This window comes from Sciurus carolinensis, chromosome 7, assembly GCF_902686445.1.
Source record: "Sciurus carolinensis chromosome 7, mSciCar1.2, whole genome shotgun sequence".
NCBI lineage: Eukaryota > Metazoa > Chordata > Mammalia > Rodentia > Sciuridae > Sciurus > Sciurus carolinensis.
In genome coordinates this window covers 154240949-154255333 of record NC_062219.1, presented here as the reverse complement: position 1 = coordinate 154255333, position 14385 = coordinate 154240949, and the positions used below count along the sequence as shown (strand labels likewise).

The following is a 14385-nucleotide window of genomic DNA, read 5'->3' as shown; positions in this document are numbered from 1 at the left end:
CTGAATTTGAGTTCAGAGTTTTCTGGAAAGTACTAATAACTTGATCCTTCCTACTTTCAGTAGTCCATTTCAGTGTCTGTTATTGGATTTATTTTTTCCCTTAATGCTTCTCTACTCCCAGGTGAGAGTCCAGATCATCATGACAGAGTGGATTTTACCATTCAAAGTCCTGACTCGAATGTTGGGCATCCTAATTTCTCGTGAAGCCTACTGTCAAATTGGGAGCATCTCAGTATTGGAATCCAGGATTACAGGACACAAACACCATTTCTGAAAAACCTATGATAAAACAAAAAAGTGATCCCCCACCAATTCTAAATAATGCCAAATTAGGACAAAGTTCCTCCGGTTTACCAGTTGACCCTGGTTAGGAAACTTGTTGAGATACAAATTACTTGAAGTGGCAAGATCTTCACTTTCCAGTGCCAACCTCTTCAACATCACTGTGTAGGGACTCTCCGCGAAGCTTTCAGAGGACATCATCAGACCAAGAGACGCCGGGCTTTGGGCCTCAAGTCCCAGCAGGCCAAGGGTAGCCAGCCTGATTTATAGGGCCCTTCACCCCCATGCCCCCAACACACCACCACCAACCTGAAGGGGAAGAAAACCAGCCTTGACACTCCCATGCCCGACTGGCAGAAGCCCGCAGCTCCAGGCTCTCTCGATTGTTAGGCAGAAGATTGGCACAGTGGGACGGCCTAGAAAAAGGCGAGCTCTTCGCCCATGGGACCCCCGCACCCCAGCAACACCCACGCGGGCCTGGGATTCTATCTCTGCATGGCTTCCCTCGGGATTTGGAGTTTCAACAGAACCGTGGCACGCACAGTTCAAAGTAATGCCAGCTCTAGGTGTGCGAGTAAAGCCAGTTACGTGACTGGCCCGAGTTCCACGCTCCCCTTGGTTTTCAATCGCATTAGAGGAAAAGCGAGCTTGTCTAACTCAGCAAGCGTACCTCCTGCACTCGGGCCCCGCGACCCGCTAAGCACTCAGTGTGCGGCCGTTCAGAAAGTGTGAGTGGCTCTGAAAAGAGCCTTTGGTTTGTCGCGTTCCTCTGGCGGCTGGTCAAGCTCGCTTGGCGCTGGCGTACTTGGAGGCGGCCTTGGTGTCCTCGGGCCCTGCGTGCTTGGCCAGCTCACAAGGCAGCAGCAGGCGCATGGCCGTGTGGATCTCACGGGACGTGATGGTCGATCGCTTGCTGTAGCGCGCCAGGCGCGACGCCTCGCCCGCGATGCGCTCGAAGATGTCTTTGACGAACATATTCACGCTGTTCCCCGCCTCAGAAGAGACACCGGCATCGCAACCAGCACTCTGGGTGGCATCTCTTGCGCTTTCCCCGCCGCCTTCCTTCGTCTGACTTCTGGAAGCCGCTTTCTTACAATCCTTCTTGGAAGTGGCGGCACTCCTTGGCGCAAGCCCGGGCATGATAGAAGCTCGGTGGCAAAGCCAGTTGCAAGAGAGCGGCGACAGCTGGTGAGTGCCGTATTTATAGGTGCAGAGCTCAAATGGCGTCCTTTGCATCTGGCATGTGATTGGGTATTGCCGAGTATGTAAATGAGGCGACACCTTTCCGGTTCTCTGATTGGTTAAACAGCAGGCAGCCGGTAGAACTGCCACAAGCCACTGTCCGACTATAAATAGGCTGGGCGCCGGTCTTAACCGAAGCTGTTTCCGTTATAACAGATTGGCTCTCGAGCTTTGCGTGGTGGGTGCGGAAAGCAGGGGAACAGCCGTGCCCACCCTGGCGTGTTGGTCCCATGGTGGGTTTGCTGGTCCTCGCCAGCGAAGCTCATTGGGGGGCATGGCTGCATAGGTGCACTTGACAGCTAGACCTTGTAGCTGACCTACAACATGTACATCTCGTGTAAAATTTGGATCGCCAAATATCAGCTCATGGATCGGGTGGCGCAACCATCACTCTGGTGGCGAAGTCTTGCCAACCTTGCAGCTATGTTGCTGTGTCCATGTTGGCAGCTGCCACAATGAAGTTCAGTTCTATTTAAACACCAAAGCTGTGAGTGACAGAAACATCCGGATGTGAAAATAAACCCAAAGCCAAAACCGACTTGCTTCTCAATTTCTTGAAAGACTTGGGTTTAAGTGAGGATCAGAAAGAACAGTAACATCTGACTCACCAGCAATATGTTTGACTACAACTATCAAAAATTAGAACTGAGGAGAATTTGGTCTGGTGGTTGGAACAGCTGAAGGTGTTTTTAGGGCTCTGTGCTGTCCACAGTGAACTTCCTGTTGTGGGTGGAACTGTTCCAATGCCCACTTCAGAGATGCAGGCATCTTGGCAAACTGCTGAAGTGAACATGCCATCGTCTTTGGGAAAGGGAGCAAATCTAGAACAGGAAAGAGTTGTGCCAACCTTCCTAGTTCCTAAGAAGAATGAAGATATCAAATATTGTCTGGTCGGGTGAGGTGGTACACTCCTGCATTCCCAGCGATTTAGGAGGCTGAGGCAGGAGGTTGTCCAGTTCAAATCCAGTCTTAACAAAAGAAATACACTAAGCAAGTCAGTGAGATCATGTCTCTAAATGAAACAAAACAGGGCTGGGGATGTGGCTCAGTAGTTGAGTGCCCCCGAATTTCAGTGGTGAGGACCAGCAAACCCACCATGGGACCAACACGCCAGGGTGGGCACGGCTGTTCCCCTGCTTTCCGCACCCACCACGCAAAGCTCGAGAGCCAATCTGTTATAACGGAAACAGCTTCGGTTAAGACCGGCGCCCAGCCTATTTATAGTCGGACAGTGGCTTGTGGCAGTTCTACCGGCTGCCTGCTGTTTAACCAATCAGAGAACCGGAAGGTGTCGCCTCATTTACATACTCGGCAATACCCAATCACATGCCAGATGCAAAGGACGCCATTTGAGCTCTGCACCTATAAATACGGCACTCACCAGCTGTCGCCGCTCTCTTGCAACTGGCTTTGCCACCGAGCTTCTATCATGCCCGGGCTTGCGCCAAGGAGTGCCGCCACTTCCAAGAAGGATTGTAAGAAAGCGGCTTCCAGAAGTCAGACGAAGGAAGGCGGCGGGGAAAGCGCAAGAGATGCCACCCAGAGTGCTGGTTGCGATGCCGGTGTCTCTTCTGAGGCGGGGAACAGCGTGAATATGTTCGTCAAAGACATCTTCGAGCGCATCGCGGGCGAGGCGTCGCGCCTGGCGCGCTACAGCAAGCGATCGACCATCACGTCCGTGAGATCCACACGGCCATGCGCCTGCTGCTGCCTTGTGAGCTGGCCAAGCACGCAGGGCCCGAGGACACCAAGGCCGCCTCCAAGTACGCCAGCGCCAAGCGAGCTTGACCAGCCGCCAGAGGAACGCGACAAACCAAAGGCTCTTTTCAGAGCCACTCACACTTTCTGAACGGCCCGCACACTGAGTGCTTAGCGGGTCGCGGGGCCCGAGTGCAGGAGGTACGCTTGCTGAGTTAGACAAGCTCGCTTTTCCTCTAATGCGATTGAAAACCAAGGGGAGCGTGGAACTCGGGCCAGTCACGTAACTGGCTTTACTCGCACACCTAGAGCTGGCATTACTTTGAACTGTGCGTGCCACGGTTCTGTTGAAACTCCAAATCCCGAGGGAAGCCATGCAGAGATAGAATCCCAGGCCCGCGTGGGTGTTGCTGGGGTGCGGGGGTCCCATGGGCGAAGAGCTCGCCTTTTTCTAGGCCGTCCCACTGTGCCAATCTTCTGCCTAACAATCGAGAGAGCCTGGAGCTGCGGGCTTCTGCCAGTCGGGCATGGGAGTGTCAAGGCTGGTTTTCTTCCCCTTCAGGTTGGTGGTGGTGTGTTGGGGGCATGGGGGTGAAGGGCCCTATAAATCAGGCTGGCTACCCTTGGCCTGCTGGGACTTGAGGCCCAAAGCCCGGCGTCTCTTGGTCTGATGATGTCCTCTGAAAGCTTCGCGGAGAGTCCCTACACAGTGATGTTGAAGAGGTTGGCACTGGAAAGTGAGATCTTGCCACTTCAAGTAATTTGTATCTCAACAAGTTTCCTAACCAGGGTCAACTGGTAAACCGGAGGAACTTTGTCCTAATTTGGCATTATTTAGAATTGGTGGGGGATCACTTTTTGTTTTATCATAGGTTTTTCAGAAATGGTGTTTGTGTCCTGTAATCCTGGATTCCAATACTGAGATGCTCCCAATTTGACAGTAGGCTTCACGAGAAATTAGGATGCCCAACATTCGAGTCAGGACTTTGAATGGTAAAATCCACTCTGTCATGATGATCTGGACTCTCACCTGGGAGTAGAGAAGCATTAAGGGAAAAATAAATCCAATAACAGACACTGAAATGGACTACTGAAAGTAGGAAGGATCAAGTTATTAGTACTTTCCAGAAAACTCTGAACTCAAATTCAGGTGTGGCCTGAATCTTCAGTTTGGTTAATTTCTTTATTGCCTCTTGACAGACTGTTTACGTGTACACCATCTTTGAAAACCTTAGTTGATGTTAAATGTACAGTAAATTCATAGAACAAGTGCCTTGAGAAACAGCTGCAGCAGAACTACTGAATGCCTTTCCTGGTAGTCCGTCAACATGGTGACATGGGGCTTCTGAATTCACATTGTATGGAAGAGGGACATCTCTAATAATGTGCCCCAGGTGCCAAAATAAAACCCTGACAAACAGAAAACATCTGCATGACTCTCAAATCTCTGTGACATCAAGAATGTAAATGTAATTTTTCAGGTCATTTCTTTCAATCAGCAGCATGTATTTACAATTCACTCATATAAAGAGCAATTGCTCATTTTTTATTGACTAAAAATACCATATTTTGTTTGTCCATTCTGCTTTGCTCCCCACCCCCCAAGTGCTGGGGATTGAAACCAGGGTCTCATACATGCCAGGCAAGCACTCTATAGACTTGCATCTCTGGCCCTCCATTTATTTATTGAAGATACATTGATTGCTTCCACTTTTTAGTCACTATAAGTAAAATGATATTCATATGCATAATTTTGAGAATGTTTTCAAGTTACCTAGGTAAATACTAAAGACATGATTTCTGGGTCATAAAGTAAGTATATAGCTCTGTGACAAACTGTCAAACTGTCTTCCAAAGTGACTGCACCCTTTTACATTTCCACTAGCAAAGGATGTGGGTCCTTCTTGCTCCACATTTGTCACCATTTTTTAATGTGTTTTGGATTTTCATCATTCTGTTAGGTCTAGTGTTGTATCTCATTGCTTTTGTTTGCATTCCCTTAATTAAAAATGGTGTTGAGTTTATTTTTATATCATTTGTCGAGGTGTCCTTCTGACTCTTTTGCCCATTCTTAACTATGTGGTTACTTATTATTGTTGAATGTAGTCTTTTTTCATATATATATATATATTTTGGATACAAGTCCTTTGTCAGATACATGATTTGCAAATATTTTTCCTCCTTGCAGTGTCTAGTCTTGTCATTCTCTTAATACTTTCAACTGAGTGTCAATTTTTATTTTAAAAATGTCCAATAGAAATATAATGCAAACCAGAAATACTGGTTGCATGTATAACTTTAAACTTTTCAGTAGCCAAAAGTAGCAAAAAAGCCCAGGTATAATTAATTAATTTTGATAAAATAATTTGTTAGATTCAATATCTCCAAAAGTTATAATTTCAATATGTAATGAATATAAAAATTTTAATTTACATTTTTAAAATTAAGCCTTTGAAATCTATTGTACATTTTAAAATTAAGGCATATCTCAGTTGAGACTAGCAACATTTCAAGTGCACAATAACCACAAATGGCTAGTGGCTACATAAACTATAGTGGCAATATAAAGTATATCCTTTGCTCTAAGCACATCTATTTCTGCAGTCCAGGGCTCTCCATGAACTCCAGACCTAAAAATTCAATGACTTACTCAACATGACAGTTCCTGTTCTGTTCAACTACCTCAGAATTCTCTCCACAAGAGTTCTCAATGTCTCCTGACCACTGTTTCTGAACACCGATATTTCCTAAGTCCTTGTGGATATAAAAATCAAGTGGTGAAATTCTGCTAATGACCAATTTAGATTAGATGGCTTAATCTTCTTTAGTTGTTAAGATACATAACCAAGCTGGTTGTTTTTCATCAAGAATTACTAAATCTAGGGTCACAAGACAATAGGTTTCCTAGATACAGTAACCTACTCCAATCCCAATGGGTATCTGCCATAAACACATATCTTGATCATTGTCACTGCTTTTATCAGCAAAACATACTTTCTCTCCTTACTTCTGCTATTTATCAACTCTTGTGACAGGAGAGGAAGAGAGGAAGAACTTGCCATAAGTCAAATGATAACATAACTTTTCCATAGGGTACATTCCTTATTGAGATAGTTCATGAATTCCTTTCCTAGGTTTGTTTCAATAAATTACCACAAATTTTGTAGCTTAAAACAATAGAAATATATTCTCTAACTGTTATGAAAACCAAAAGTCAAAAAAGTGTCAACAGAGTTGGTTTCAGCTGGAGACTGTACAGGGAGACTCTGCTATACCTTTTTCCTGACTTCTGATGGCAAATGGAGAACCTTGTCTTTCCATGACTTATTGGTACATAATTCCAATTTTTGTTTGCCACCCCCCATGTGACTATCTTCTCTGTATCTTTGTGTCAACGTTCTTGATATTCACAAACACCTTAATTCCAAACATGGCCTCATTCGCAGGGTCCAGGGGTAAGGACTTGGACATATATTGTTTTTAACAGACACAATTTAACTCACTACACTTTATATATTAATAAGATTTCCCTAAGCTTTAGCATGATATTCATACAAAAAAATTTAGATCAGATAATCTAAGCAGAGGTATTTTAGAGTAAATTACAGTCAATACAAAGCCTTCAAGGTCTCCTAACATAAAGAATTTTGCTCCAACATTTGATTACATCTACATTTCACTATACAAGAAAGTAAGCCTTATGACCCTAAAGAATTCCTTTATTTGTGTTTTTGCATGTGCACCCACATATATTCAATGAGCAAATGTTTGAAGAATGGAGAAAAAGGATGCACAATTTTTAGAAAATATTTGGAAAAGGGAAGCAACACAGTGCAGTCAGTGGTCTACGACTCTGCAGAGCTGGCAGCATCTGCCTGCACAGGGGCCGATGAAGACTTGATAAAGTTGGCCTGGTCCTCTCTGACCTCACCTTGGGGTTTCCCTTGTCCTGTATACCCGATGGTTTCATCTGAGATGAGACAAGGAAGTTTTCCTTTAGAAGGCTGATCTTTCTCTTTTTCTGTATTCAGAGACATTATGGTGACTTTGTGGCAATTGCAGCATCCAGATTTCTAAAAAGGTCCTTTATTTGGCCCTGAACTTATTGGTACCAATTATGTTCTTGTGTGGTGACAATGCAAAATCACAGTCTACAGATAGGTAAAGGAAGCCACAATTGTTCCTGCTTCTAGGACAAATCCCCAAATAACATACTTTTTATCTGTGCATAACCAAACAACATAGCTCACTAACAAACTTAATTTAAAAGCGGTGACATGATTGTCACCAATCATGATTTGTATGCTATTTATGTATGGGCTTAAAGAGCTAGCAGTGAAGTTTCTAAGTTATGTGATTACCATTAAAAACCACGGCAAATGAAATTTCAACTGGGTTATTGAGCAACTGATGTTATTGAACTAAACAGTGGTAACTGAAATCCACGTCTATCGACACAATCCAGTGTGAGGACTGCCTTCATAAAATAAAAACACCCACTTAAGGAGCTAGGGAAATCAAAAAGAAAGTAAGCCAGCAAAACAGAAAGGATAACTAGTGAGAAAAGTGAAAATAATAATCATGAGAAAATAAAAAAGTATAACTGATAAATGCAAAACTACAAGAAATACATTTTTCAAGTGAAATAAAGGAACCAGAAACTGTGGTACATGCCTAAAATCCCAGAGGCTCAGGAGGCTGAGGCAGGAGCATCACAAAGCTCAAGGCCAGCTCAGCAACTTAGTGAGACTCTGTTTCAAAATAAATAAATAAATAAATAAAAAGGACTGGGCATGAAATAAAGGATTAATCATTAACTAATGTGGTTTGGGAAAATGAGAAAGCACATACAAAATAAGTTAATACAGGAGTTGTATTACAAAAAAACTGTAGTGACAACAATCAATAGTGAAGAATTTGCTTATGTCTAAGGGACTATTTTAAATAAATTTCTGGAAAAATCTGATTTATCAAAATTTATTCCATATTGTTAGCATATCTAAACAGCATGATTTCATAAAAGAAAAACAAAATTAAGAACTGTCACACACACAAAAAAAGCATTGAATACTGATTCATTCAAAATGGAATTTTACCAAAGTTTTTAAGAAAAGAGAATTCTAGGACTGGGGAGATAGCTCAGTTGGTGGAGTGCTTGCCTTGCAAGCACAAGACCCTGGGTTCAATCCCCAGCACCACAAAAAAAAAAAAAAAAGAAAGAAAGAAAATGAAAGAGAATTCCAGTGCTCAAACAACTCCAAAGTATAAACAAGACAGCATTTTTCATATTATTTTTGTAAATTGAATAAAAATTTATTGCAAAAGCCAAATATATTGCCCACAAAAAAGAAAAATAGAGAATACCTCTGTTATAGTGTTGAAGTGTAAATTGTAAATAATACATTGCAAGCATTCAGCATAACATTAAATGTATTCTATATACATTTGTAGCAGGAATACAAGTATAACTCAATGTAAGGAAGTGTCTTAAAATAACTCAGCATCATATACCTAAAGATGAAAGATATATGATCATCTCCAGAGATACTGAAAAGACATTTAGCCAAATTCAACATCCATTCTTGATTCAAAATTCAATAAAGCAGACAGAATGATTCTTCCTCAATATAACATATTTAATCAGGATGAAGGCAGAAGAATCTTCAGCATCATTAGGGACAAAACAAGAATGTGTAATCTTCACTATTTCACATTGTTGTAAAGGTGCAGGCCACTAAAATCAGACAGGAGAAAGAAATTAGAAGTGTAACTAAATAAAAGGAGGCAATAAAATGTTTCCTATTTTCAGATAATATTGCAAGCATAAAATACAACATCTACTAGAAAACTAATATGAAAATAAGTTAATTCAGTAAGGTAGTAAGATATAATAATGGTGCACAGAAAGCAATCTTTCATACAAAACAAAACATTAGAAGATATTAGTAGGGAAATACCTTATTGCAATAATAAAAAAAAAACCTAGAAAGCCATATAATTTTTTAAAATGCCAAATTTAAATGAAGGTAATTGCTTGCTTCCTGCAACCATCACGTGGTACCCTAGAGGCAGGCAAATGGCTCTGGCCTCACTGGTCACTGGGTTGAGTAAACAGATCTAGAGCGAGCCCTCTGGGAAGACTGTGCTTTCAGCTGGACACCCAGTGAAACAATCTCTTCCTGCCTTTACTTTGAACAATTTTCATGAACACTTGCAACTGAGACCAGCATCAGAGTCAAGTGAAAAAGGGCAGAGGCGAGAGCACAAGGTCAGGCAGGGCTCCCATCATCCTACTGGGGGAAACTTCTCTGACTGTGGGTGTCCCCTGTAGTGGTATTATTTATTAACTCAGCCGGTTCAGCTGGCACTTTCTGTTATTCATAGCCAAAATATATTGGAAATAAAGGTTATGTCAGGTTTTCTCTGAAGAGATGCTCTTCCTAGTTACCTTTTTTATCTTTTGCCCAAATAATACTAACCAGCCTTGGGTAATTGAAGTCGCCTATTATGAGTGGTCACAAAGTTGACAGGGATTGGGAGGCTGTGTGGTACCTATTGTTTCTCAGGGTGTTAATGGGGCGGCTGGAACAATACTGCCACAGAACCCCATCTGCCACCTTGGAGGACTCTGAACCAAGGCAGGCTTTGCAGGAATCCTAACTTTGTACAGAAGTACAGGGTTCTTTATTTTGAATTTTCCCTGTACATTCATATATTCTATCAAATGAAACTAAAGCTTTTTAATGTAAAAAAAATCATATGCATAATCTAAATATTTTTAAAAGGAAAAAAACCATCAAATTGAGAATTACGACAAGCAGGTTTACAGGATATAACAATTTAAAAATTGAATTCAATGTTCCAGGAATAATTTAAGACCTTCTTTTTAAGAGTTGAATTCAATGACTCATCACTTTGTCTGCTCTTGAAGAGTAATGATCTGGTAACACAAGACAAAAAGACACCATTTTTAATGGTTCTAGCAAAATAAATAGAGATCATACTATACCTTCTATTAAGTATGAAGAGAAAATTCAGTTAAAAGTAACTGCCAATTGACTGTAGTTAGCCAGATATTACTCCGGAACAAAGTGCTTTAAAGGAATGGCAAGATCTCCACATTTCAAGGTCACATTATTTCAATCAAACCTAGAGCATCCTACTAAAGACATCAAGCCAAGAAATATGGATTTTAGGTCTTAAAGGCCCAATACCTGGATGGTTATTAGATTGGAAAGCACTTTTACTTATCAAAACAATTTAGCAAAGGCCATACGCTACTCCACAGATTCAGACCTTGTTTTGGCTTAAGTCAGGAATGTGTCCTAGCAAAGAACTACCTAAATCCCTAATAGCATTTATTCCAACATGACAGCTACATGTTGACTAACCAAGAACCTCAGACAGGTGCCTTTGTAAAAAGTCTGGATTCATGTACTGTGTTGGGGCACTGGAGCCATGTTTAGTGAACAAGAATATATTAAACCAAGCTGTTGGTGTTTAAGGTCAATTATGGCTGACCACATAAGCACACAGCTCTTTCTTCAGAAAGTGTTATGTGGCTCTTAAAAGAGCCTTTGGGTTAGAATCAAGTTTAGGAAACAAATTTACTTGGAACTGGTGTACTTAGTGACAGCTTTGGTACCCTCGGACACAGCGTGCTTAGCCAGTTCCCCGGGAAGCAGGAGACGCACAGCTGTCTGAATCTCCCGGGATGTAATGGTGGAGCGCTTGTTGTAGTGCGCCAGGCGCGACGCCTCGCCAGCTATACGTTCAAATATATCAGTAACAAAGGAATTCATGATGCTCATGGCCTTCGAGGAGATGCCTGTGTCAGGATGCACCTGCTTCAGCACCTTGTAGATGTAAATGGAATAGCTCTCTTTGCGGCACCTCTTGCGCTTCTTTCCCTCCTTCTTCTGAGTCTTAGTGACAGCTTTCTTGAAGCCCTTCTTGGAAATCGTAGTACCTTTAGAAGACAACTCCGGCATGGTTAGCACACGTTAACAGCTGAAAGACAGCAACTCCAAGTAGAACCCAGTAAGAAAATGCCACTTAAGGCTGAGAAGAGTGGTATTTATAGGCACAACCCTCAAATGACGTAGTGACAAACACTATCTGATTGGCCGATAGCAGTGGCGAGTATGCAAATGAGGTGACTCCAGTAAGACTTTCTGATTGGCTGTAAAGTCATAGCCAATCAGGTGGCAGATCACTACCTGCCTTTAGACTATAAATAGGCCAGCTTTGGTGCATTCTTCTCGTTTCCAGAAGACCTCTTCTGCAGAGATGTCTGGACGTGGTAAGCAGGGCGGCAAGGCACGCGCTAAGGCGAGGACCCGCTCTTGTAGAGCGGGGCTGCAGTTTCCCGTGGGCCGAATCCACCGCTTGCTGCGTAAGGGCAACTATGCGGAGCGGGTTGGAGCTGGCGCACCAGTCTATTTGGCAGCGGTGCTGGAGTACCTAACGGCCGAGATCTTGGAGCTGGCGGGCAATGCGGCCCGCGACAACAAGAAGACGCGCATCATTCCGCGCCACTTGCAGCTGGCCATCCGCAACGATGAAGAGCTTAATAAGTTACTGGGTGGCGTGACCATCGCGCAGGGTGGCGTCTTGCCCAACATCCAGGCCGTACTGCTGCCCAAGAAAACTGAGAATCGTCACCACAAGATCCAGACCAAGTAATCTTAAAGTGAAAAATTCTAAACGATGTAAATCCTGGAGGGGAAGTTAAACAAAAGGCTCTTTTCAGGGCCACCCTAAACTTCATAAGGGGGCTGTGCACAGATTACAACCGTCTGCCATTACTTAATCCCACTTTTGACTTTCAGGAACCAACACTCAATGCGGTGAAAAGGAAAGCTGGCTTTGGCACCGGTTAATGTGAGATGAGTACTAAGTTTAGCACCAGTTTAGTTGAAAGCAACGGTTGTCCTTTTTGATTGACTGTAGTATTCTAAGGAGTAAAAGCGGTTCTATTTCGTTTACGTGAGTTAACGGTTACATATTACTGGATGAGCTGGAAGTAGACTCGCGCTTCCTTGTCGAGGTCCTATGGCTTCTCAAGTGCCTTCTAAAGGATTCCTTTCAATATGGTAATGTAGGTATGGTGAGGAAACAGGAGAAAGGATGAAGCAAGTTAAACTCTAGACTTTATACTTGTGTGTCTAACGGAGCATCTGAGTACTTGATATCTGGGTTTCACAAGATTTGATGAAGATTTAAAGTGAATGGAAAAAAGCCATAATGTGGTAATGATGAAATACTGCTAATTTTAGGGGCCAGAAGGTGATAAGACCTGCCAGTTTTCTGAAATTAAGAAATGTGGGATATTTTGATTTACTACTAAAAAAGCAAAATAGTTGATCCGTTTATGCACTACAGAAAAACGAGAGAAAGTTGCCATTAAGGCTTACCACATTTCCTAGTTGGCTATTATGGCCAATCCAAGTGTTGTGCTGGCTTTGGATCTTCATTTTCTAATGAAGACTCACCTTGTGAAATTTGTCAGCTTCTTTCCTGTTGACCTGTCATGTCAGTTAATTCTCATTACCAAACGAAAATGTTGAGGGTAGAGGTAAAGTTTTTTGCATTTTTCACAAACCACGGAGGAGCAACCATGGAAATCATAGTACAATGGAATGACATCTTCAAAGTACTGAGGCAAAAATAACACCCAATAGAAAATTATGTAAATTTTTTAAGTGAAGCCTTTTGGGGACAAAGGAAAGTTTTACTACTCAGATGCATCCTGGAAGAATTCTTATTGAAGGATATATACTGAAATAGATTAATTCAGAAGGTTGAGATAATACTATAAAGAGGTATAAATATAAGTATACTAGCTGTAAGCAATAAAGTATTTATGAGGGCATTAAAAATCATTGAGCAAAAAGCATTAGTTATATAGAATCTGAACATCAAAAAAAACTAAATTACAGATGAAAGGCTATTTCAAAATAGGCATTCTAATGTATTTGAATTTTTTTCTAGGAGGTAGGCATATTGATTAGGTTTTGTTGATTTGGATATATATTTTATATGAAATGTTAAAATTAATGTAGAAAATATTAAAATTAATATAGAAAGATGAGTAATAAAATTATCTTGATGAACCCAATGGAAAGCAGGAAATCATGAAAGAAAAAAAGGAAAGTCATAGCAAATTAGAATGTAAAATAAAATGTTAGACATGAGTATAGCTAAATCAGATGCAGGAATGAAGGTAAACAGTTGAGTTTATAATAATATACTTTTCGAAGCAGCTGAAAGAGACATGTTAGTTTTTCATAACTGTGACAAATAACAGAAATAGCTTAAAGGAGGAAAGATTTATTTGACTCAGTTTGAGAGGTTTCAGTCCCTAGTCATTTGGCTCCATTTCTTTGGGCCTAAGGTAAGGTAGAACATCATGGCAGAAGGTTCTGGCAGAGGAAGCTGCTTGCCTCATGCCTATCATGAAGCAGAGGGGCTTCAGGGAGAGGCTGGGCACACAGAGTATCCTTCTAGGGCATGGCCTCAGTGGCCTACTTCCTTCATCTAGGTCCCACATACAGTTTTCATGGTCTGCAAAGTAGTCCATTCAGCTTGCAATGAATTAAACTAATGAGATCAGAGCCATTATGATTCAATAACTTCTTAAAAGTCCCACTTCAACATTACTGTACTGGGGACCAAGCCTTTAACATATGAGTCTTTGAAGGATACTTTATGTTCAAATTAATAACATTCTGACCCTGATCCCCAAAGGCTATGTCCATCTCAATGAAAAATGCCTTTAGTTAATCTCCAGGAGTCCCCAAAGTCTTAATGGTTCCAGCATTTCTTTAAAAAGTTCAAATCCAATGTCTCCTCTGGGACTCAAGAAAAACTCTAAACCTTAAGACTTTACAAAAACCAAAAGGTAAGTTATATTTTCAATATACAATGGCAAAGGGTACATATTCCCATCCCAAAAGGGAAAAATGGAATCATAGAAAGAAGAGATAAGATCAAAACAAGAATAAAACCCACCAGAGTCAGCATTGAGTCCTATAGTTTCACCTCTGTTGTACAGGGCACATGGTCATAAAATGGAAGCTCCAGAGGGCATAGGCAGTTCCACCTCTATGGCCTTGTCGGTTGTGACCTCTTGGTCTCTCTCTTGGGCCAGTTCTTCTCCCT

The 14385-nt window shown here is 41.9% G+C and overlaps 3 protein-coding genes and 1 pseudogene across 3 annotated transcripts; 2 read left to right on the top strand and 2 right to left on the bottom strand.

Annotated features, from left to right (window-relative positions):
- Positions 1 to 1062: 1062 nt before the first annotated feature.
- On the bottom strand, positions 1063 to 1422 carry LOC124989475 (histone H2B type 1-A-like). Its single transcript, XM_047559295.1, has one exon. The coding sequence runs from the start codon at positions 1420 to 1422 to the stop codon at positions 1063 to 1065; it is 360 nt and encodes a 119-aa protein (XP_047415251.1).
- A 1531-nt stretch (positions 1423 to 2953) lies between these two features.
- Positions 2954 to 3312, top strand: LOC124989473 (histone H2B type 1-A-like; annotated as a pseudogene).
- Positions 3313 to 10829: 7517 nt separating this feature from the next.
- LOC124988075 (histone H2B type 1-A) lies at positions 10830 to 11213 on the bottom strand. The gene has a single exon (XM_047557245.1). The coding sequence runs from the start codon at positions 11211 to 11213 to the stop codon at positions 10830 to 10832; it is 384 nt and encodes a 127-aa protein (XP_047413201.1).
- A 298-nt stretch (positions 11214 to 11511) lies between these two features.
- LOC124988074 (histone H2A type 1-A-like) lies at positions 11512 to 11907 on the top strand. The gene has a single exon (XM_047557244.1). The coding sequence runs from the start codon at positions 11512 to 11514 to the stop codon at positions 11905 to 11907; it is 396 nt and encodes a 131-aa protein (XP_047413200.1).
- The last annotated feature ends 2478 nt before the right edge of the window (positions 11908 to 14385 follow it).